This window comes from Amia ocellicauda, chromosome 5 (genome assembly GCF_036373705.1).
Source record: "Amia ocellicauda isolate fAmiCal2 chromosome 5, fAmiCal2.hap1, whole genome shotgun sequence".
NCBI classification, from domain to species: domain Eukaryota; kingdom Metazoa; phylum Chordata; class Actinopteri; order Amiiformes; family Amiidae; genus Amia; species Amia ocellicauda.
In genome coordinates, this window is record NC_089854.1 from 47,584,718 (window position 1) to 47,609,919 (window position 25,202).

Here is a 25,202-nt window from a genome sequence, read left to right on the forward strand (position 1 = left end):
AGAATGAGCAATAATTAATCTCTTTTCACAGCTTCACTGCTTTATTCTATGACATACCAAAGGCATGCAAGTATACATGATGCAATAGCTTTAAATTTCATCACTTATCAGGAGGAATGAAGCATTATTTCAGGGTAATAACAAATTTGAGCACGTCTGTATATACATAAATACATAGGAAAAGTGGTTAGTAGCATGCACTGTGTCCATGGACATTTGAACAGTAATGCTGCACTGTACAGCCGGCAAAAGCAACCCCGACATGATATCCTGGCCTCACACATACGACAATTCATCCCCCTAATATGAATGTATGTAACCATTATCACAGAGCCATAGAACATATACACATACATGTATAGGTATGTAAATATATATAAAGTCCTTATGTGTCCCTCACAGCTGTTCAAATTGCTGCCATACAGACCTTTCTCCAATCTTGGATTCAAGGCCAGGACTCACAAGGCCAAGGCCAATGTCGAGGCCGGGAGCCACAAGGCCAGGCCAAGGCCAAGGCCGGGAGTCTTTTAGGGCAATGCCGGGCAAGGTCAATGATGAGCATTTTAAAAGCCACAGTCATGCAGTTTATCAATTGGGTAAACAGTTTTAATCAAATTTGTACAACAGTAAACTGTAAAAGAGCTTTTTTCCAAAATGTAAAGTACAGTAAATATACAGTGAGGGAAAAAAGTATTTGATCCCCTGCTGATTTTGTACATTTGCCCACTGACAAAGAAATGATCAGTCTATAATTTTAATGGTAGGTGTATTTTAACAGTGAGAGACAGAATAACAACAGAAAAAAACAGAAAAACGCATTTCAAAAAAGTTATAAATTGATTTGCATGTTAATGAGGGAAATAAGTATTTGACCCCTTCGACTTAGTACTTGGTGGCAAAACCCTTGTTTGGCAATCACAGAGGTCAGACGTTTCTTGTAGTTGGCCACCAGGTTTGCACACATCTCAGGAGGGATTTTGTCCCACTCCTCTTTGCAGATCCTCTCCATGTCATTAAGGTTTCGAGGCTGACGTTTGGCAACTCGAACCTTCAGCTCCCTCCACTGATTTTCTATGGGATTAAGGTCTGGAGACTGGATAGGCCACTCCAGGACCTTAATGTGCTTCTTCTTGAGCCACTCCTTTGTTGCCTTGGCTGTGTGTTTTGGGACATTGTCATGCTGGAATACCCATCCACGACCCATTTTCAATGCCCTGGCTGAAGGAAGGAGGTTCTCACCCAAGATTTGACGGTACATGGCCCCGTCCATCGTCCCTTTGATGCGGTGCAGTTGTCCTGTCCCCTTAGCAGAAAAACACCCCCAAAGCATAATGTTTCCACCTCCATGTTTGACGGTGGGGATGGTGGTGTTGGGGTCATTCCTCCTCCTCCAAACACAGCGAGTTGAGTTGATGCTAAAGAGCTCGATTTTGGTCTCATCTGACCACAACACTTTCACCCAGTTCTCCTCTGAATCATTCAGATGTTGGCAAACTTCAGACGGGCCTGTACATGTGCTTTCTTGAGCAGGGGGACCTTACGGGCGTTGCAGGATTTCAGTCCTTCATGGCGTAGTGTGTTACCAACTGTTTTCTTGGTGACAATGGTCCTAGCTGCCTTGAGATCATTAACAAGATCCTCCCGTGTAGTTCTGGGCTGATTCCTCACCGTTCTCATGATCATTGAAACTCCACGAGGTGAGATCTTGCATGGAGCCCCAGACCGAGGGAGACTGACAGTTATTTTGTGTTTCTTCCATTTGCGAATAATCGCACCAACTGTTGTCACCTTCTCACCAAGCTGCTTGGCGATGGTCTTGTAGCCCATTCCAGCCTTGTGTAGGTCTACAATCTTGTCCCTGACATCCTTGGACAGCTCTTTGGTCTTGGCCATGGTGGAGAGTTTGGAATCTGATTGATTGATTGCTTCTGTGGACAGGTGTCTTTTATACAGGTAACGAGCTGAGATTAGGAGCACTCCCTTTAAGAGAGTGCTCCTAATCTCAGCTCGTTACCTGTATAAAAGACACCTGGGAGCCAGAAATCTTGCTGATTGATAGGGGATCAAATACTTATTTCCCTCATTAACATGCAAATCAATTTATAACTTTTTTGAAATGCATTTTTCTGGATTTTTTTGTTGTTATTCTGTCTCTCACTGTTAAAATACACCTACCATTAAAATTAAAGACTGATCATTTCTTTGTCAGTGGGCAAACATACAAAATCAGCAGGGGATCAAATACTTTTTTCCCTCACTGTAAACACTGTACTCCATCAGAGAAGAAAACACAGCAAATTAAATGTTGACCAGATTCAGAAACACACTGCACGTAAGAAAAACTTGCTTAAATTCCTAACAATACTTTAGATTACTGTACAAAATAATTCCAGTTATAATAAATCAATAAAAGTAATATCTGACATTTAATTCCCATTTCTCTCCTTATAAAAATAATTGCATTTAATAATTAGTAATTAGGCTACATAATACATGACTATATCAAAAATTATTTGTCCAATATGGTAATTGTTTACACACCTATTTAGAAAAAAAATATTACATTGGTTTATTATTTGTATTATTAAATTAATGATACTTGCATTGTAATGTAACATTTATTATTATTGTCAGGAAATTGAATCACATGGTGTCATATTACTTTTACTAGTGCTTCCTTTTTCAGATAACCAGGGTTGCATTTGTAACCTATTGTTATCTTTCAAGTCGGAAGCACTGCCCAAGGAGGAGGGGTAACTGTATAACAAAAATGTTGCAAGGGAGGAGGCAACGAGCTGATAAGGGATCCTGCCCTGAGGTGTACCGCTAGGGTACCTCGGCAACACAACTCCAAACAGAAGTCACAGAGGCCCTTTGGGGCCACACCTGGGCTCTCCAGGAGCGAGGACTGCAGTCACGCTCATACTGGGAACTGTCTGCAATCAGCATGTACAAAGCAGAAACAAAGTATAGAGCTCAACTCTTATGCCCTCCGCTTACAATAGCAAGGCAGGCTGCTCTACTAGTGCAACTAGGAGCTAGACCGTATACCTACTTGCACAATACATGGCGCCGGGCAATCAAGCAACTTGTGTGCCCTCCGCGCATTATCGAGGCAGTGGACCCCTGATCCTACAGGAGCGGGCCCACAGACCCACTGAATAACACACAGCTGGCTAGTCAACGGAATAGCCACAGCTGGACATCAGTATATACAGCGTGGCAGCAGGAACATTCATGCTGCCTCCGCGCAGCACTGGAGAAATCACGTTAACTGAACAGTACAGAGCGGCCAGCTCCACTGTGCTGTCATAAGAACTATACACATTGCGGAGTGTGGGAAGCAGATCATGCACCCACTGTGTAACACAGGAGCAGTTGTCACCTATTAACACAGCTAATGCAGGACAACAGCAGGCTCTACCATGGCAATCAAACCATAAACATTGTGTGGTGCAGGAAACAGAAACATAACATGGGAGCATTGGCCACTTGCTTCACTAACCCAGCTAGGAGCGAGGCCACACAAGCTCTACAATGTTGTACAAACAAACTATATACACCGATCAGCCATAACATTATGACCACTGCCAGGTGAAGTGAATAACACTGATAATCTCATTATCATGGCACCTGTCAGTGGGTGGAATATATTAGGCAGCAAGTCAACATTTTGTCCTCAATGTTGATATATTAGAAGCAGGAAAAATGGGCAAGCGTAAGGATCTGAGTGACTTTGGCAAGGGCCAAATTGTGATGGCTAGACGACTGGGTCAGAGCATCTCCAAAACTGCAGCTCTTGTGGGGTGTTCCCCGTCTGCAGTGGTCAGTATTTATCAAAAGTGGTCCAAGGAAGGAAAAGCGGTGAACCGGCGACAGGGTTATGGGTGGCCACGATGCACGTGGGGAGTGAAGGCTGTCCCATGTGGTCCGATCCAACAGACGAGCTACTGTAGCTCAAATTGCTGAAAAAGTTAATGCTGGTTCTGATAGAAAGGTGTCAGAACACACAGTGCATCGCAGTTTGTATGGGGCTGCGTAGCCGCAGACCAGTCAGGGTGCCCATGCTGACCCCTGTACACTGCCGAAAGCGCCTACAATGGGAACGTGAGCATCAGAACTGGACCACAGAGCAATTGAAGAAGGTGGCCTGGTCTGATGAATCATGAGTTCAAGGTGCTGACTTGGCCTCCAAATTCCCCAGATCTCAATCCAATCGAGCATCTGTGGGATGTGCTGGACAAACAAGTCCGATCCATGGAGGCCCCACCTCGCAACTTACAGGACTTAAAGGATCTGCTGCTAATGTCTTGGTGCCAGATACCACAGCACACCTTCAGAGGTCTAGTGGAGTCCATGCCTCGATGGGTCAGGGCTGTTTTGGTGGCAAAAGTGGGACCTACACAATATTAGGCAGGTGGTCATAATGTTATGGCTGATTGGTGTACACTGTGGTGTGCAGGAGGCAGCTCATGTGCCACACGCGGAACACAGAAGCAGTTGATGTCTGTTGATTAGTCCAGCAGGGCAACATCAGCTCTGCTGTGTTGACAAATGAACTATGTACACAGCGGAACATGAAGTGCAGCAGTCTCTTGCTCTATGGCATACAGCCAGAGCAGGTCACAGATCTGCTGACCAAGGAACTATATACACAGCGAGGCAGCGAGAAGAGCTCAAGTACCATCAGCTGGGAACAGCAACAGTGACCTCCAGTCTACTTAGAATGCTAGAATGGAGACACAGTCCTGCTGTTTACACGTTAAATACACATATAGGCCAGATGCATGCACCACCGCAATACAATGCAATAATGAACTAACTATATACAGGGCGGCCTCGTAAGGCAACGTACCTGGAGGTCGCATGACAGACCCTGGGAACACTTCGACAGGGCTGCCAGCAAGTCCAGGAGCAGCTCGTGTAGGTATTCGACTGGAAGGCATAGTCTAGTGGAAGGGAAAAACACGGTTCAAATAGCTACATCCAGGATGTGCTAACAGGGGCAGACTGGGAAGGGAAATCAGGAGCCAGAGCCCGTGGCTACTGGGGCTTGACTGCAGCCAACACTGTGTTCCCAATGGAAGGGACCAGTCCTATCACATCCAACCTGTAGAACCGCACAAATTTAAGCAGCGAAGGCCAAGCTGCAGGCGCACAGATGTCTGCCAAGGGGGCGCCTTTAAAAAGGGCCCACAATGTGGCCATGCCTCGAGTCGAATGGGCCACCAGGTGTTCAGACACCAGGATCCCTGTCCCGAAAGGCGCTGCTTTGAAAGCGCGGATACAGGCTACATAGGACACAAACAGTTGGTCTGAGAGCCTAATGTCCTTAGTCCAAAAAGCACCCAAGGGCCCGCACAGGGCAGAGCAGGTGAAGCCAACTCTCCTGCTCCGAAGAGGAGGGAGGAGGAGGAGGAAAATATATCAACTCAATAGGCCTGTTGACATGAAATGGAGACAGCACTTTCGAAAGGAACGTTAGGCCGTAGCGTGGTTAGGCGAGGATGCATAGGTAGACCTGAACCACCACTGCAGCATCCTCAATCGGACGTCCATGCACTTGGAAAAAGTGCATGAGGCTAGCGACAGGCCGAAGGGGAGAACAGCAAACTCGAATGCTTGGCCCTCGTAGGCAAAGTGGAGGAACTTCTTGTGCACCTGCGCAATAGGGATGTGAAATTAAGAGACTTTCAGATCCACCGTGATGAACCAGTTGCCGGGCTTGATGGCCTGGGAGATGGTGCGCAGGTTGAGCGTGCTGAAGCGCAACACTCTGAGGCGGCTTTTCGGGGGTCTCCAATCCAAGATGGAGCGGAAACTGAAATTTTTCTTGGGTACTAAGAATTATGAGGATTAGAATACCCCGTGCTGCCCTAGTGGGGGCGCTTCGCAGATTACTAGATCAACTCCCAAAACTCCCGGTCCTGACTTGACAGGAGGGTGGGGGGGGGCGAGGCCGGTTCCCCCTTCATGAGCTCCACCTCTGACTTCAAGCCCATGTGCATTACCAGTTACCGTGGGCGTCTGTCAGTGCGAGCACCAGGGGGCACATAGCATCTGGGACACCTCCGTGGCAAGTGTAGTGCCTAGCAGGACTAGGAGTGCCTAGCACGTCTCCACTCGGCAACGCTACGCTCAGTTCAACACGGGGGCAACTGCACAACAAACAGCACCAAACCTTGCTGCTGCCGGACAGAACACTGTGTTTCCAGACACCGGAGTATGCTTAACCTCACCGTGTGTGCCAGGGTTTCCGGGGACACTGGGTGACATGGGGTCCGGGGGACCAAGGGTAGTAGGCCACCAGCCAAAGCGGGGCCTAGAACCAAGGCCGCACCCTCAGACGGTGGAGTGCAGCAGAGCTCGATCCCAGCAAGCTGAGAAAGTGAAATCTACTACAGCCGCAGCCACAGGCTGTAGTGCGGGCACAAGCAGGTGGAGGAGCACCTCTGGCGGGCAAGATCTCTTACGACAGACCAAGGCTTAGGCCGGGCGGCCGGGCCTCAGATTTTACTCCCGCTGCTTGCGCTCCTGCTGTGGAGGATAAAGCCCTGTGGACAAAAAGCCAACACAGCAAGCAATCGGATAATATATGGCACTATATTAACACGATTATTATTTTTAAATGCTCTATTTGTGAACTGAAACTGAAACCGAAAGTGCAGCCGGAGCTCTGGTGCATGAACAGACAATCAAAATTAGCAAGAAATATAAATAATAAGACACATAATAGAGACAGAGATGTAGCAAAACAGTGGTGAACAATACTATTAGTGAAGCCAGCCAACCGAAATACACAGTTCTTAAGTTCTAATGCAACACAGAGACACAGAAAGCTCATGTACTGATCCTGCTTCTAGATGGGGTGCCTTGACAGGTACCACTGAGGGTGGACCTGTTGCCTCAGGTGGGGGATGTGCTGTGGCACCCGAACCCAGGTGTGCTCTAACTTTGGGTCTGACCCCTGAAAGGGACATGTTGTCTGCACTAGGGTTGTCTGGTTCTCCACCTTGCAGTGTGCTAGGGTCTCAGACACCTACTGCTGGTAGGCATTTCAAATTCGGTGTCTAGACTGTGATCATGACTAAATTTCTTGCACAATAGTGGTCATTTTACACTTTTTGCAGGAGTTGCTGGATGCTAGCAAGTCATTGTTCACACTTCAGGTCTACCCGGTGGCAGTTTCTGCTTGTCATGTCTTGCTTTTCTCCATAAGGTTTTGTCCCTGCCCCATGTTAACAAGCCGGTGGAGTTGATGGTTTTTCATCCTCCTTTGGAGGAGGAGAGCCTTTTGGATTTGCTTTCCCCTGTGTGGGCATTGCAGTGTTATGTTGACAGGACATGTGCTATTTGTCAGACTGATAGTTTGTCTGTCATGCTGCCTGTGTTTTGGGACAGGCTTTGTTGAAAAACATCACCTGTCTCACTGGATTGTGGGTGCCATTGCCTTGATTTACAAGTGGCAGAGCGGCTACTGGGGGATGGCTACTTTGCTGGCCCTTTTTTGAGGTGCCCCCCGGTCTAAGGTTTGCACTGTGGAGAGCTGGGCTACACTGCATCAGCTCCACAGCTCCATCCCTAACAATGCCTGTGTTAGCTTCTGCTAGATGGCCATGGGGTCAGGTTTGAATTCCTACCTGCTCATTTGTTGACAGGATGTTACAGTTTGCTCCAACCCTTATGATCTGACAACTGTCAGAGCAGGTTGAGCTCTCCCTGCTCTGTTTGAGAGATGTATTGAGAGCTGCCATGTACTTGGGCCAAAGCATGGGGGGCAGGCCCAAGTGACTGACTGCACATAGGGGCCTATGCATTTTTTGAGTCCAGCTTCATTCCCAAGAAGCCCACCATCTGTGTGGGTTCGAGGGAGCTTTTCTCTATGTGAACTGCGAGACCCAACGCAGTCACATGACGTATGACCTCCGCCTGAAGCCTGGAGTCTGCACACACCAGCCAGTCATCCAGGTATTTCAGGATCCTTATCCCCTTTGTCCTGAGGGGGGCCAAGGCTGCATCCATACACTTTGAGAATATTCGGGTGGAATTGGAGGATGTATCTGTGGGTCATCGTCATTAGCACCCAGGAGTCCTGGGTGCAGGCTTGCCACTGGTACAGTCCCGTCGGTCTGGTGGGGGGGTGGTGTTGGCAATGGCGGCCGTGTCCCTACAGGGACAAACCTGCTGCTTCGCAGGGGGCTGTTGGTTGTCTCTGTTGCCCTTAGGCTTCCAGCCGGAAAGCCTGTTCTTCCCTCTCACCTGCGGCTGCCTTCTGCGGCGCTGCTCAGGCTGCAAGCCACTGGATTGTTGTGGCCTAGGTTGAGGCTTCCCCTGCTTTGGCCACGGCTTCTTGGGAGCCCCATAGGCATTGCTGTGGCATGGCCATCGCCCCTTCTCGTAGCAAGTCAGTCATGTAGGCATTGACTAGCTCCATTTCCTCCACATATGCCATAGACTGGTGCTCCCTTAGGCATCCTGTCAGGTAACCCATGTACAGAATCAGAATGGCCTGTACATTATTGGCCCGGACCGCTGAAGTCTCCACAAAATAAGCCTTCTTCAGCATAGCGTCTGTGGTTCTTCATTGCTTATTGGGCCTTTGCCTAATAGCGCATTGGCCTGCACCAGCCTGGACACCGAGTCCCCTATTGGTGGGAAAGATCCCAGTCCCTTCTTTTCCTCCCCCGACGTTGCGAACATGGTATCATGGTACAGCCTAGAAGTCGCACGAGCAACTGCCAGCTGGCTCCACGTGGATTGCACAATGTTCATGCAATCGTCAACGAGGGGAAGGGTCTCCACAGGTTTAGCAGTTTTCTCCCTCACTCACGATTTTTCAGAACCTCTTCCTGGGGGCACCACGGGACATCCTTTGCCATAGCCGCACGTCTAATCAGGGCCTTAAACTCCATGCTCAGCCCCTGAAAGTGCTCCAATACCGAACTCACCACCTCGGTCTCCTCTGTGAAAGATGGAGGATCCAATATGTCTGAACGCGACGCCACATGGGACAGCGCTTCTTTCGCGTGGCGCGTGGCCTCCATAAAAGCTGTGCAGTGAACACAGCCCCCTTCTCCTGTCAGTGCGTTCTGGGCATGCTCCTCACACAGACAGTTCATGCACTGGTCATGTCCATTGTCTGAGGGCAGCTTGCCCTGGCACCCAGAACAGCGGTGGAATGCACCCTTCGGCTTCATCCCGGTTAGAAGATCCGTCTCTAAGTCCTCTTCATCCAGACCCTCTAAGTAGAGTGACAGCTTTTATGGTAGGTGGACTACCTCAGCTCTGATACTGTTCCCCTCGATGTTTATGTCGAGGTTGTGGACATTGAGCTCCAAGAGGTCGACACGGGCGTCCAGAGGTCGAGAGCAGGTCGATGCGATGATGTCAAGGTCGAGATGTCAATATTGTGGCAAGAAGGTCGATGGATGTGGTTGAGTGGTCGACAAGGTCGGCTGAGGTCGACAAGGGATGGACGATGGGTGGAATCCCACGATCGATGTCAACAGAAAGGTCGAGGGATCAACTAGGTTGGTGGAGGTCAACGTATTAGTTGAGGTCGACAGAGTTTGTTCATTGAGCGCTGTTCTCGACGTGTCGAGACAATCCGGAGAAGAAGAGTGGAATGGTCTGCCAACCAGCCGTGGGGAGGCTGCTCCAGTGGAGTAGTCTCCTTCCTCTTTCCTCTCCTTACGCCACTCGAATCTGAAAAGAAGAATAAATGGTACAGGAGGTAATTCGTGCAACAGATCTCAGTGGAGGGACCGAGGCCAGCTCCGAGTGAGACTCCCACCGCACACTTAAATATAATAATTTATATAATAATTAAAAAGCACAGAAGATGCAAAAAAATTGGAAATAATACTACATAGAGGATTAGCAAAAATGTAACCGAACTCCGAAGAGCAGGTGAGCACACTTCTCAAAACTTTGAAGCAATCGCAAGCGAAAACGCAATAAAGCACAATCACAGGCAGGTGTAAGAAGAAATGGCAGGGAGCTACAGTCAGGAGGAGACTCTTCACAGATAGCCGGGGGAGGGTCTTCCTCCTGCCAGCAGGGCCCATATTGGGTAGCTTGGTACATACAGTGCATCCGGAAAGTATTCACAGCGCTTCACTTCTTCCACATTTCGTTATGTTACAGCCTTATTCCAAAATTGATTACATTATTTTCTTCAAAATTCTACAAACAATACCACATAATGACGTGAAAGAAGTTCACGAAAGAAGAAATCTTTGCAAATTTATTAAAAATAAAAAACAAAAAAAGCACATGTACATAAGTATTCACAGCCTTTGCTCAATAATTTGTTGAAGCACCTTTGGCACCAATTACAGCCTCGTCTTTTTGAGTATGATGCTACAAGCTTGGCAAACCTATTTTTGGGCAGTTTCTCCCATTCTTCTTTGCAGGACCTCTCAAGCTCCATCAGGTTGTATGGGGAGCGTCGGTGCACAGCCATTTTCAGATCTCTCCAGAGATGTTCAATCGGGTTTAAGTCTGGGCTCTGGCTGGGCCACTCAAGGACATTCACAGACTTGTCCTGTAGCCACTCCTTTGTTATCTTGGCTGTGTGCTTAGGGTCGTTGTCCTGTTGGAAGATGAACCTTCACCCCAGTCTGAGGTCCAGAGCGCTCTGGAGCAGGTTTCCATCAAGGATGTCTCTGTACACTGCTACATTCATCTTTCCCTCGATCCTGACTAGTCTCCCAGTTCCTACCGCTGAAAAACATCCCCACAGCATGATGCTGCCACCACCATGCTTCACTGTAGGGATTGTATTGGCCAGGTGATGAGCGATGCCTGGTTTCCTCCAGACATGATGCTTGCCATTCAGGCCAAAGAGTTCAATCTTTTGTTTCTCATGGTCTGAGAGTCCTTCAGGTGCCTTTTGGCAAACTCCAGGCGGGCTGTCATGTGCCTTTTACTGAGGAGTGGCTTCTGTCTGGCCACTCTACCATACAGGCCTGATTGGTGGAGAGCTGCAGAGATGGTTGTTCTTCTGGAAGGTTCTCCTCTCTCCACACAGACACGCTGGAGCTCTGTCAGAGTGACCATCGGGTTCTTGGTCACCTCCCTGATTAAGGCCCTTCTCCCCCGATCGCTCAGTTTGGCCAGGCGGCCAGCTCTAGGAAGAGTCCTGGTGGTTCCAAAATTCTTCCATTTATGGATGATGGAGGCCACTGTGCTCATTGGGACCTTCAATGCTGCAGAATTTTTTCTGTACCCTTCCCCAGATCTGTGCCTCGATACAATCCTGTCTCGGAGGTCTACAGACAATTCCTGGGACTTTATGGCTTGGTTTGTGCTCTGACATGCACTGTTAACTGTGGGACCTTATATAGACAGGTGTGTGCCTTTCCAAATCATGTCCAATCAACTGAATTTACCACAGGTGGACTCCAATCAAGTTGTAGAAACATCTCAATTTTGAGCATCATGGCTATGAATACTTATGTACATGTGCTTTTTTTGTTTTTTATTTTTAATAAATTTGCAAAGATTTCAAACAAACTTCTTTCACCTTGTCATTATGGTGTATTGTTTGTAGAATTTTGAGGAAAATTATGAATTTAATCCATTTTGGAATAAGGCTGTAACATAACAAAATGTGGAAAAAGTGAAGATCTGTGAATACTTTCCGGATGCACTGTATTTTTCAATGATTGGCAGGTCAGAAGGCTCTTCCCATTAGGTAATGGCTGTCTTTCAATTTGAAAGGGAATACATATTACAATAAGAATCATAATACAAATACCACTATTTGAACAACCACTACTACACTGCCAAAAACCTGAGAAAGTGAAACCTGAATTGACACCTCCCCCTCTGTTCACCCCCTTGCTTTTTTTTTGCTAAACAGCCTGAGGACAAAGGCTCAGGGGTAGCAACTGTACGTGTGGTTTATTTCGGTGCTTGTCTGGGTTGTGTGTTAATTAATCTGCATTTGGTTAATGATTTAAGATTGCTTTATTTCTCTATGTGTCTGCTATCAGCCTCTTGGTTCTGCTCCATCCTCTGAAACACACTCTCACTGGTACATGTGTGGTTCATACAGATGGTGGCCACCTTGAATATTCTTCCCTTGAGCACCCATTGCAACGCTGGGTAAACGTAAAAAGCTACAAAAGAGACACAAACACCACCCACTGACAGTGACCTCAACGTGCCGGCAGGCACTGTCCTGGTGGAGAAATTGGAACAATCTGCTCCTCGGCTCCACCCTCGGATACCTGCACAGAAGGGAAGTCATCACCACAGATACCTCCGGAACAGGCTGGGGCACTATGTGGATTGGGATGGGAGTCAAAGGAGTGTGGAGTGGCTTCTGGTCAGCCGCACCACTTTCGCCATGGTCTGGCAGGCAGACACGTCCTGGTTTGGACGTACAACACAACAGTGGTGGCCTACTCTCCCCCAGACTACATCGTGTGGCATGCAGACTTCTCCTGTGGGCACAAGACAATCTCCGCTCCATACGGGCAATACACCTGCCGGGCGGGTCCAATACAGCGGCAGACATTCTCTCCAGGGGAGGTCCGGATAGCTCAGAGTGGAGACTGAATACTCAGGTGGTGGAGCAGATCTGAACGAGGCTGGGACGAGCTCGGGTCGACCTCTTCACTACATAGGCAGCGAACCACTGTCTTCTGTAGTTCCCCCTGCATACGGGAGGCGGCCCCCTGGGTGTGGACGCCTTTGCTCACTCATGGCCGCAGGAACTTTTGTATGCCTTCCCCCCACTGCCACTTCTTCCACTGACACAGGAAGGAGCTCAAGTTCTCCTGATCACCCCCCGGTGGCTGAGAAAATTGTGGTTTGCGACGCTGGTACAGTTGATCAGCGTGGATCCATGGCAGCTTCCACTTTGACGGGACTTGCTGAGCCAAGCAGAGGGATTGCTGTGGCACCCCAACCCAGCACAGCTTCTGTTGTGGGTTTGGCCCCTGAAAGGCACTACCTGATGTCTGTGTGGCTGCCTGTTAATGTCGTGGGAACGCTGCAGTCGGCCAGTGCCCCCTCCACCAGGGCCCAATATACTGACAAATGGTCAGCTTTCCAGAACTGGTGTCTGGAGAGGAGTGTGGATCCAGTGTCGTGCCCCATATCAACAATCCTGTGCTTCCTGTAACAGCTGCTTTGAAGATGGGAAATCTGCATCCACGCTGAAAGTTTATCAGCATGCCATGATAAAATTGACAATGTCTCTCCAGGAGCCCATTTCCTGGCGATCCAGTTTCTGAAAGGTGCGAGATGCTTAAGACCACTGATAAAGGATACAATTCCAGTCTGGAACTTGGAATTAGTGCTGAAAGGACTGAGCGGATTTAAGAGGAGTTTCTGTTGATTCGTCATGTTGATTTAAAAAAAAGGTAGAGAATGCTTTGGTTATAAAAAGTGTAGTTTCAACTTTTTGTTTAAGTAATGTTAAAACTATAGTTCTCTAACAAAGACCTCACTTATTATTATATTTCTTAGCAGACACCCTTATCAGGAGTGATTTGTTGCAATACATCAAAACACTATTTTTATATACAATTACCCATTTATTCAGATGGCTTTTTACTAGAGCATGGGTTTTCAAACCGGAGTACACCCTGTCCTTCTGGTTTTTGTTCCAACCTAGGTCTTAATTACTTAATTGAATTGTATATTGCTTTGTTAGATCAATTATGGATTCAATTAAGCAATTCAGACCTCAGTTGGAACAAAAACCAGCAGGGCAGGGGGTACCTCCAGGACCGGTTTGAAAACCACTGTACTAGAGCAATCTAGGTACTACAACAATGATACAACAGCAGTGTCCTCCATCTGGGGGTATTACCTACAATCTTCTACTCAGGAGTCCAGAGCCCTAACCACGACTACACACTGTATTTAGAATATTGCCTGCAATTTCAAAATTCACAGTTCACAGAGGACAAACTAGTGTGATTTCTGAATTCCAGATGCATGTCCTCCACAAACAGCTGAACCTCTTCAGTTCTTAAAGAGGAGATACAGTCAGAGGGAACTAGAGTGATTAAAACACTCAGCAACACTAAACAAGTCCACATGCAGGACCAGATCCACATTAAGAATTAGGAGCCGAGGTAATTGGAAATTAAGAGTAGTTGCATTTAGGATTGAGAACAGGAGGCAATTATTTTACAAAGAGAGTGGTGGGGCCCTGGAGCAGTATACTAATCATGTAGTTCAAACTGACTGATACAATGAATGACTGACCTATGCCCCATTTACACTGGCGGACTTCTGGACAGTTAACTATCTGGTACCAGAGATGGCCGTAAGCGTCCGTCACGCCCATTAAGGAAATACTTAGAGATGTGTGCTTGACTTGTAGACAGACAGGGAAGAGAAATGCATCAGCTACATTATGAAGTGCTGTGTGGGAGCATGGAGTGAAGTCCACATACAGAAACAATTAAAAAAAGTAAAAGTAACCAGTAAAAAAGTAAAAAAAAAAAAAACCTGAAGAACAATTAATATTTTATGAACAACTGGATGGTGTTTCAGGCTGTTAATGGTGTGCAGGTCTGCAGTGACCATGACCATAAACACAATTTAGTTAACATGTGCCCATTTACAAGTTAAATGAATGAACAAATAAATATAGCAGATCTGGGTTTCCCTCTAAAACATTAAGGTTTAATAAATGCGTCCATAAGTCCATAAACACCATGACTGAAACGTGCACACTGTAAATTATAACCTGCTATATTGTAGCTGCTGTTACTGTATGATTAATCGTGAAACGTGTGTATTTTGTTTCAACTGTAATTGCCCTGGTTAAATGCGTCTGCTAAGTTAATTACTAAAAATACGGCAAAAAGTGTTGTTTGCAGTTAAAAATCTGTAGAAAGAGTAATAAGTTAAGGGTGTCACGTGCTGTTTAAAATACATATCTACTAGCACACATGATGATATTATTATAATTAATAACAACAATAATAATAAATAGCAAATATGTATTGTTATTGTTGCACATGGAAAAGCCTTCTTACAGTAACGTATAATGAATATAATGTTGTCTATACACGTTTAGCTCTTCCTAATATCTCTTAACAGAAACGTGTATTTATTATGCTGTTTACAATCATGTAAAGCAGAAATAATAGAAGAGCCACTAAGTCCTCTCTACATCAGGCTCTATCGCTTGTAGTGTTGTTTTTAAAATGAAACGCAAACCAAACCCAGTCGCTCTGCTCCTCCCACAACAGGGGACGGACTTCACAATGGCCTGGTTTTACAACAAGCTCTGGAACACATCCGAACGTGTCCAGCAGGCACAGACGCTTAAGCCAGTGGAACTCTGACATTTTCTCAACTAGAAGTTGGGCTGAATGTTCTCCTCAGTGTTTAAAGTGGTACCTCACCAAATTTCTGCAATTACATAGCAAGATTGCAGAACTGCAGAATCATAGAGCCTGTCTGTACAGGACAATGAAGTTGCCTACAAAAGAAGGAAATTATACAACTATGTATGTTTATGTGTGTGAATAAATGTATGTAAGTGCATTCTCTGCCACTCTTTTCTCTTTCTCTTGACTGACTGTCAGAGTTGCAGCTCAAGTAATTGCTCTAAAAACACTGACTCATCAGAGCTCACCTGCAGGGCATGACACAGAAACACAGAAACAGCATACACCACACACTACACACACCACGCACATGTACACATCACACAAACACAGACTAAACACAATGCACACATATCACACCCTACAAACCCCACGCCCACACACATTACACATACACTACACACAACCCAGTTTGGTTCTCAATGTACTGAAGGAGAAGGCACTCAAAGCTGTGTAATCCATGAAAAGAGACTTATATAAAAACCTCCAACACAATTCTGTTAAAAATCACATTCAACTTCCTGTCCTCTATGACAGTTGAACCTGTGGCCCACTAACAGAGCAGGAGTAAAAACACAGAGCCAATCACCCCACAGAAAATTCACACATAGAACTAAGGCAGATACAGAGAAAACAAATTCACTATGCAATCCACCTGAATTAGACTGCTATCCATTCTTCCTCCTTGCTCAAAATAAACACTCTGGAAAACTCGGTGCACAAAAAACACACTGACCCATAAGTCCCAGAAGAGCCAAGAGCTAAAGTACAGAGAGCAGTCCCCTCAGCCAACAGGTTCTGCTGCTGTCCAACCAACCACAGTATAACATCACAAAAAAATATGAACAAAACAAAACAGTGAAACACAATCACACTTTACAATAATGTCAATAGAATTCCAAAATGATTCATATATATGTATACATGAATACCATAGGAATAACTGAATATGTAATGTAATTCCTCTGATGTTGACCACGTATAACAATTAAAGTGAGAGTCAAGGTAAAGGGTTACAGATTAGAATTACAGACTAGTAACTACTTACACAAAAGATCAACATTAAAGCTTTAATGAAGCGCATAATAAGACATTCAAGTGTTATTCATGTATTGTTTATACATTAATGAATTAGGAACGTGCAGCCATTACTGTTAAATGTGACCCAAAACACTTATCTGGAGCACTGCTACAAAGACAAACAAACATAAAAAGTAACTAGAGTATGGAGTGAATTCACTGTCAAAATTGGCGAGCACAGAAATACAACTTGTACGTGCAAAACTATATTTAAGGTTTTAATTTTACACTTACAATTCAATTCTGCACTCCTTCAATATCGTTTACATATTTGCAGTTTCGTTTACACAAGTGCAGTTCTGTCTGCACTCGTTCAATCTCGTTTACACATTTGCAGTTCTCGTTGCATGCTCACACTTCTTGCTGTGCATGTGCAGTTCTCTACACGCTCGCAGTTCTTTTTGACTGTTATCACAGTGACTAAAAAAACTACGCGTAGATCAGGCATCGTAGATGATCATCGCACTATCGATCTCCATTCAAATCAAACATGGCTGACCACACGGCAGCAGAGGGAGAGTCTAAAAAAGCTTAACGTGGCCTGTCGCATATTTCATCCTTCATCCTAACAAATTAATCTAAAATCCACATTAAAAAAACAACAACAAAATTTTAAGAAAATAATTCAAAATGCTTCAAGTGTTCAATATCATATTGTATTGGTAATTCCTTTTTTGTGCAAGTTTTTGTACTCAATTAAATCTATATTGGCAAAATAGTTTATAATGTGGTGGTATGTGATACTTCAATACTACATAAAACTGGGCCTCCAATACAGCATGGTCACTACATTACACTACAGCCCCAAAACACAACATTACACTACACTATCGCTCCAATACAACACTATGCTACATTACACTACAGCCTCAATACAACACTACACTACTTCCCAAACTAAGTAGGCCTATAATATAGCCATAAACTACAGCCTAACAGTACACTATATAACAGTACAGCCCCAATACAATAAGTCCAGTACAGGCCACAAATGCTACTGACTCATTCAGTTGTCTGTCTGTCTGCCTGAACACACCCTGTCCACCTACTTGCCCATTTATCTTACAGGATACAGTCATCCACCTGTCCATTCTATGAGCGTGTCTCTCCTTTGTTTATTGGTCTGTTTGGGCATGCCTGTGCCTCTGTGTATCCATGTGTCCATGAGTCTGTTTGCACAACTGTGTATGTCTATAGGTCTGTAAGAATGATTCTCTGTGTCTGTCTGGATGTGGTGGTGTGTCTGTCTGGGCCTGCCTGTGTATGTGGCCTGTTTGGGCCTGCCTGTGTATGGGTTGCTGTGCCCTTCGGGGTGGGTGCAGATTCAGACTGGGCACAGCACCTGTCAGCAGACACCCAGCTGCTGAATATGTCTGAGTAACACATAATTATATCAATAAAACAGAACACTCTATGTGTGGTTGTCTGTCAGTGTCAGTTGTCATCATGGGTGATGATGGGCATGTGTCAGTGATTCTATATACACAGCACATGTAGTGTATATAAGTGTGCATTTGGGAGTGTGTGATTGCGCATGCGTGTCTAAGACAACCCGAGCTCCACAGCACACAGCAATGAACAATGGGAGAAAAGACAGGAGCCTATCAGAGCAACTGAGAGACAGAGAGATAAAGACAGAGAGAGACAGAGAGGGAGAGAGTAAAATCACAGTAGAAATTGACAGAGAGAAGATAGACAGATGGACTGATAGATGGAGGGAGGGACATAGGGATCGGGGAAGACGCGCCGTTGTCATGGTTACCTTTCTGAGGACGAGGATTTCTCGGAGTTCACGGACATGAGCAGCGCAGGCAGCCGCTCCGCTCGCCGGGACGAACGACAACGCGGAGAAACACGGCGAAACCCTCCTTCCTTTCCTCTTTCCCTCTCTCTCTCTCTCTCTCTCTCGTTTCCTTTCTGTCACCTTATCTCTCTACGTTATTTTTTTTTGCTGAGGTGGAGGGCAGTCCAGTGCCAGAGGAAAGAGTGAAGGATGTATTAAAAAGCGCTCACAGGGGGAAGATAAACAGATCAACCCCCCCAGCGCCACCAAAAAAAGACAAAAGAAAACAAAATGACAGCAATGTAACGCTCGTCCCGAGCTCTGCTTCCTTCCTTCTTTCTCGCTCTCTCTCTCTCTGGTCTGTGTCTGGCCCCCCACGCCTCCAGCTTGTACACAAGGTGGCTGTATGGTCCTTTGAGGTGGCAGATGGACAGAGATCTCACTCTCTCAGTCTTAGTGCAGTAGCTGCCTGCTCAGCCCTCTGCAGCTCCACACAACAGAGCAGTGAGCACACAGGACAAACCACTGCCTGTTCTTAGCATGGGGGGGAGAGACGCACAGAGACAGACAGAGAGAGAGAGAGAGAACGAAGGGGGGTGGAAGGGAGGAAGCGAGCGAATTGGAAACCAAGACAAGCTCTGTCCCTCCCATCCTCCTGCCCTCTCTTTCTCTCTCCTCCTTCCCTCTACCAAGACAACAAAACCCAGCCCTCCCTTTCTCTCTGTATTCCACCTCCTGTCTCTCTTGGTAACACAGTACAGCACAGCCCAGCACAGTTCAGCACACTCTCCTCCCCCCTCAATTACTCCCTCTGAGTGTCTCTTCGGTCACTGTTGTGTCTGTCATCTCTTCTCACCCCCAACAACAAACCAACCCTCCCTCCTGCTCTCTCGCTCCCTAGCAGATGGGTTTGTTCCACATGACTGAGCAGAAGGAAGCAGTAGCTTGAGGGGAAATCTTCACTGACCCCTCTCTCTCTTCCTACATTTGTATCTCTTCATTCTGTCCTCAATACAGGGGAGCCCTAAGACCTCCCCCCCACCTTTTTAAATTCCTGCTCAAATGCAATTGTGCACTGACTGATTAAATGTACACATATTTTAGTATACACATGTACTCACTCAAATAGATCCACACATTGCACACACACACACAGAAATATATAAATATATGTACATGTAAATAAATAAAGACCTATAAGTTTTCAATCCAGATAGATACACAGTTTGCTGGTGGTGCAAACAGTGCAAACACAGGATGTGAGCTCAGAGTTCCCTCTAGATATTTCCCTATTTGTGTCTGTGTGTGTACTGCTGTACATATGTACATTTATGACCTGTGTGTAATTTGCAGTGTGTGCAGTTAGTCTGTGTATCAGTTTGTGCAAATTATGTGTATTCTGTGTATGTGAATTGTGTGTGCAACATTTACAGTGTATGTATCTGTGCACAATGTGAGCCTGATTCAGTGACAGCTCCCAATGTACAGGGATCAGCTTGCCTGCAAATAGCACTGGCATAACCTCATGCATTAACCTTCATAATTCATGTTATTATTATTAAGATTATTATTATTGAAATGCCAGCAATGGAATTGTGTCCCGTCCTGGGTGTACTCCTGCCTTGCGCCCAATGCCTGCCGGGATAGGCTCTGGCTTCCCCATGACCCTCACCAGGATAAGTGGTTTCGAAAATGGATGGATGGATGGATTATTGAAATGCATGGTATTTACAAATATAAGAGAAATCTACACTTCCATCTCCTCTAATATCCTTTTTTGAAGGGAAAATTAAAAAGAAAGAAAACCCTTCACCATCTTGTCTACACCACTTTCTTTGCATTTTTGTTTGATTAATTTACTTTTTTAATTACACTGATTATACACGCATTTACCCAGATCCCAGTCTCCCTCCACAGCCAGCAGTCACCCCCGACCCAGCCTGGACCCCCAACACAGAGAACTACAAGACTGGGCCTGGAGAACCACATTGCTGATTTAATGGGTAACCTTTAACATTGTTACTGTCACCCCACAACAGCAGAACAGTGAGACTTGCAGCTTTGTTTCATTCTAAATTATACACACACAAACTTACACGGTCACTCTCAAATACATACAGACACACAGAAAAATATGCTCAAACACACCCACAGAGGCACATTCACATCACAGTTAAGTACAGCCTTTTCTCTCCATCATAACCTGCTGAAGACAATATCCTCCGTTTCATAAGCCAGTCGTCTGGCTTTACAAGGTTAACAAGAACCTTGTAAAGCCTACACAGTGTGAGAAAATGCTGATTTACAGACTTTACGTTGAAGATTCAATTGACCTCCCACAACACAAACTAGAAGTAACTGCTGCCATTGAGGAATATGTAGACAATGCTTGTGTGCAGGTGTGAGGGGTTTTAGTGTTGTTACTATGTTGTACTTCTCCAGTCTGCCTGGCTGTGAGTTCTTCTTCAGTTCCATTCTCTTTTCTTAAAACCAGTGCACAATCTCATCTATGAGGTATATTTTGTCTCGGATACCAGGGGACTAAGATGTCCCAGATAGCAATTGAGCACTATGTCCCAGATAGTGCAGGTCTGTGTAGAGATATGTGTACTGCAAGAAACAAACTGAAACACAGACCACTAAAGTTATACACACATACTGTCACATACTCATAGATACAGTTGTATGCAAAAGTTTGGGCACCCCTGACCAAATTACATGTTTTGTTGATTTTCTAAGTGAAAAGAGGTTAACAACGTTTGCAGTGAACAAACTGAAACTTGACATATTTCTTCAAATTGTAATGCAGTTACTATTTATTTGCTGAATTTAACAGATTGAAAAACATAAAACAGTAAATGTGGGCACCCTTCCAGCTGATCCAGGATCCTTTTTTTTTTTTCTCACACACTTTTCATCATGCACATTTCATCACCAGCAACTGTTCATCATGAACATTTAATCACCAGTTCATCACCAATTTGCATATTAATCAGGAAGTTACATATTCAGTTACACAGACTTTTAGACCGGCAGTTGTAGTCTGTTTTTGAAGGTACATAATAATTTCAATAAATACATATGGAGGGTAATTTGTGCCTAAATAAATAACGAAATACACAGTCCTACATTAATAAATAAATAAACAACAAAATATTCAGATTTTTTATTAATCTATGTATTTTTTTTTTTTTTTTTTTTTTTATTTTGTAAATGTAATATACTCCACTCAGTATTACACAAGCATCACGGGACGAAAACTACTGTGGTAAACTGAGCTTTTATTGATCACCACTTCACTTGTACAGCTCAGGAAGGTGCTCACTATAAACTAAGGGCAGAAGAAGAGAACTGACGGGATGTGACTTCCCCTGACTCATGACCCCTTCAACTATTGAAGCTGCTCAGGGATCATATTACAATTACTGCACATAATATAAAATATTTTGTAAGTCGCCCTGGATAAAGGGGGTCTGCAAATAAATAAATAATAATAATGATAACAATAATAAAACTGAACTTATCCCAAGGGGCTAACTATTAATATTCTACATATTGGAAACCCTCTCTGTGGTGCACTCCAACTGCACCGGAGTAGGGCTGTAGTCATCTTCCAAAGACACTTGGTCATCCTCTGGGCCCTCATATGGTTGAACGTCTTCCACCTGGTACTTACTTAGGTGGTCTAGATGACGGTGAATCAATCTTCCATCTGCGAGTTTCACTTTGAATGAGACCGGACCCATTTTCTCCAGTATAATTCCTTGCATCCACTTTCATCTGCTCCAAACATTCATGCATAAACAGCATCTCCTACAGTCAACAAGCGAACTTTGGCTGTTTGATCATGTTGCCACTTCTGTCTAGCTTGTGCAGCTCTTACTCGTCCTTCCACTGCTGGTCTCAGCAAATCCAAACAAGATCGTGGTCTTCGTCACTTCAGTAACTCTGCTGGCGATGAACCCGTTGTAGTTTGAGGTGTGATTCGGTAATGGAACAAAAATCTAGCCAACTTGGTTTCGATTGGGCCAGTCCTCATTTTCTTTAATCCCACCTTCGTCACCAATGTAGTATACTCCGCTCAGTATTACACCAAGCATCACGGGACGAAAACTACTGTGGTAAACTGAGCTTTTATTGATCACCAATTCACTTGTACAGCTCGTGAAGGTGCTCACTACAGACTAAGGGCAGAAGAAGAGAACTGCCAGGATGTTACTTCTCCTGTGTAAGGAATAATGTAATTGCTGAAGCTGGGAAATTTCCACCCTGATAATATTCCACAGTTTAAAGTCATCTCCCCAAATGTTCTTGGGTGTTGTCCTAATTCACAATAGTTAAATGCAGATGGCTGAGCAAGAGGGGGTCCCTGTTATCAATTGGAACAAAAGGTTGATGAGGAGAAAGTTTGCTTATCAGTCTTGTATCAATTGCATATAAAAAAAGATATTGGTGAAGATGAGTAAAGGAGGAGAAAGTCTGTCTCTGTTGGGAGGGGTACACTTAATCACCGGATACGGGTGAGCCGTAACCCTGGAATGTGGGAGAGCAGGGTGAAGCTCCATTGTCACATTGCATGCTAATAGGCAGCTGCCATTGGATACTCTGGTGGGTGGGGTGGTCACTCCGGAAGGTGGAGTTGTACAGGGGTTCAACTCATACAAGCTGACTTGTCCATAAAGTCTTTGTATCAGTTTTGCCTTGCTATACCAAGTGTACTTGTATACTGTGATCTATATTCTGGACTCTGTAATAAATCACATTGAACATGAACTGTCTTAGTTCCAGTCACTTGTACAGGTGGTTCCATTTTCCTACATAATTGGCGAGCCAGTGGCGGACAAAAAAAGGGCGGACATTGGAAACGGGGAGCCTGAAGTTACTGTACAAGAAAACGTGAACTACATTCTCTGAAGTAGCGGTACATCAAAAAGGATACTTTGTTCCAGCACTATACTTTTTTTGATGAACCAGGAAAATATGAAGTTCAAATTGTTTGCTCCTTAAATACTGCAGGGAAAGAATTACAGGAACCACCCAAACTAAGCATCGATTGCACTAAGGGATCAGGGACAGAAAAACTAAAATCTGAAGTGTGTATGTCTACATGTTTGTGTATTTATATTCAGCACAGTAAAAACTAATAATCTGGTTGCAACTGTGATATGTCTGAGAAGACGGGGAGTAAATAAAATAGAAAGAAGTGGGGGAGCGTATTCAAGACTTATGCTACTGGCATGAGAATCCTGTAAAGCCGCAATACGTATGACCTGTTTATCAATAAGAGTCGGAGTGACTATCAAGGATAAGCAAGAGGTGAATTTGTGTTGTATGCAGTATGTGTGTTACCTGTTTATCGATAGAAGTTGTTAAGTGATCAGCTTTATCAGGGTAAATGGGGGGGGTGTTTGTAGGGGAACTGGGCTTGTTAAAAAGTACCAGCAGGGTATCCCACATTTATCCTGTGTCCTCGAGAAACCACCAGGCAGGTAGGTTGTATAAAGTGTTATACTCAGAACCTGTGAGGATGGAGTGGGCCATAAATTATACAGCAGAGTACTGCAAAAAGGATCCTATGGATCACTTTTAACGGAATTACATCCCATAAAATGGCTAGATACAGCATGTAAGGAAAGGAATGTAAAAAGAAGAAGCTACATGCTAATGTATTGCAGGCCTTGCTGCAGGGACAAACAGGGTTGACTGAAATGCTGGTTGGTGGCTTCAATAAGAGTGTAGAAAGCACAAAGGCATAATCAAAACTTTGATAAAAAAGAATGAAGAGACGGAGAGTGAACTTGCTGCAGGAAGGGCTGAACACCATGTTGTTGCAGAGAACAACAGTGAAGTGAATTGAGAGCACAGATCGTTGTGTTACAGCAAGATCTGGAGGGAGCTTCAGAAAAGGAGTGCAGGGAGCACAGAGAAGCAATTGAAATTTTGAAAAAGAAGAATTAAGAAATGGAGAGTGAAATTGCAGCAGGAAGGGCCGAATGGCATATTCTTGCAGAAGACACTAGCAAACTACAAGCACGTAATGTTGTATTAAGACAGAATCTGGAAGATAGTATTTCTGATAACAGGGGTCTAGGAAAGCAACTGGAAAAATGCCAGGGTGCATGCAAGATGCTTTGGGCCAAAAGTGTAAATAATCCAAAAGGTTTTAGGGACATGTGCTGTAAGTGAAAGCCCCTTGAAAACCAAATTGGAGCGAGTCAAGAGCCGTATGCCGGCTCTGGATATCCAATTGCCAATGGATAGTGATGAGGAAAGTGAGCAGGAAAGTGCAGGAGAGTACAGTAAGGGACATACAGACCAAAACAAAAAGGAGAATGCGAACAGACTGTTAAAGGCTGCTCCATTCAGAATAAGAGGGCGTCTGACGCACAGGACAAGAAGAGAAGCTTACGGTCAACCACCCTCTACAGATTACAAATACCAAGACATACATGAACACAGTCAATTGTCTACATTAGAGTAATGTAGTCAGTGGGATGGATGTAGTGATCCACAACCCTATCTAGCAGAAATACAGAGGCAGGGGAGAGCAAACGGCTTAGATGACCAGGAATGTTGTCAGATCATACAGTTGCCTATGCCAACTGATTTAGTAGAATCACTTCCTGATAGTATGAAGCTAGGAGAAAATGGTGTCTGGGCTGATGCCCCTTAGAGGGAAACAGCATTGCTTAATATGATAGGAAATCCACAACCCAACTTGGGTCGGATACAAGACACTAAGCCTGAGAAACGGGCGAACCCTCTAGCATTTGTAAATCACTTATATAATTCCTAGAGCTGTAACTCTGGTATACAGAATCCCCAGCATAATGATCTGGCTTTCCTTGCTCTTATCATTCAACAGTAAGACCCAATAGTAAATGAAGCCACGCAAATGGCAATGAACCTAAGACAGAGACAGGGTGACACATGACTTTGGTAAATCTATGTAGCATCCTGAGATGTTGGTTGGT

General features: G+C 45.0%; 1 protein-coding gene and 1 pseudogene across 5 annotated transcripts in view; both read right to left on the reverse strand.

The window, feature by feature from the left end:
* The window catches only part of LOC136749050 (putative nuclease HARBI1), a 470,787-nt pseudogene that overhangs the window by 305,837 nt on the left and 139,748 nt on the right, over positions 1–25,202 (reverse strand).
* srpk2 (SRSF protein kinase 2) overlaps positions 1–25,202 on the reverse strand; it is a 124,297-nt gene that overhangs the window by 65,996 nt on the left and 33,099 nt on the right. Inside the window, exon 1 of one of the 5 annotated variants that reach the window (XM_066705505.1) lies at positions 18,208–18,793. The exons of the other annotated variants lie outside the window; for them this stretch is intronic. Within the exon in view, the coding sequence (XP_066561602.1) occupies positions 18,208–18,245 (38 nt within the window). The 5' untranslated portion in view covers positions 18,246–18,793. Of the gene's footprint in view, positions 1–18,207; positions 18,794–25,202 lie in introns of those variants that run through there. 5 annotated transcript variants of the gene reach the window in all.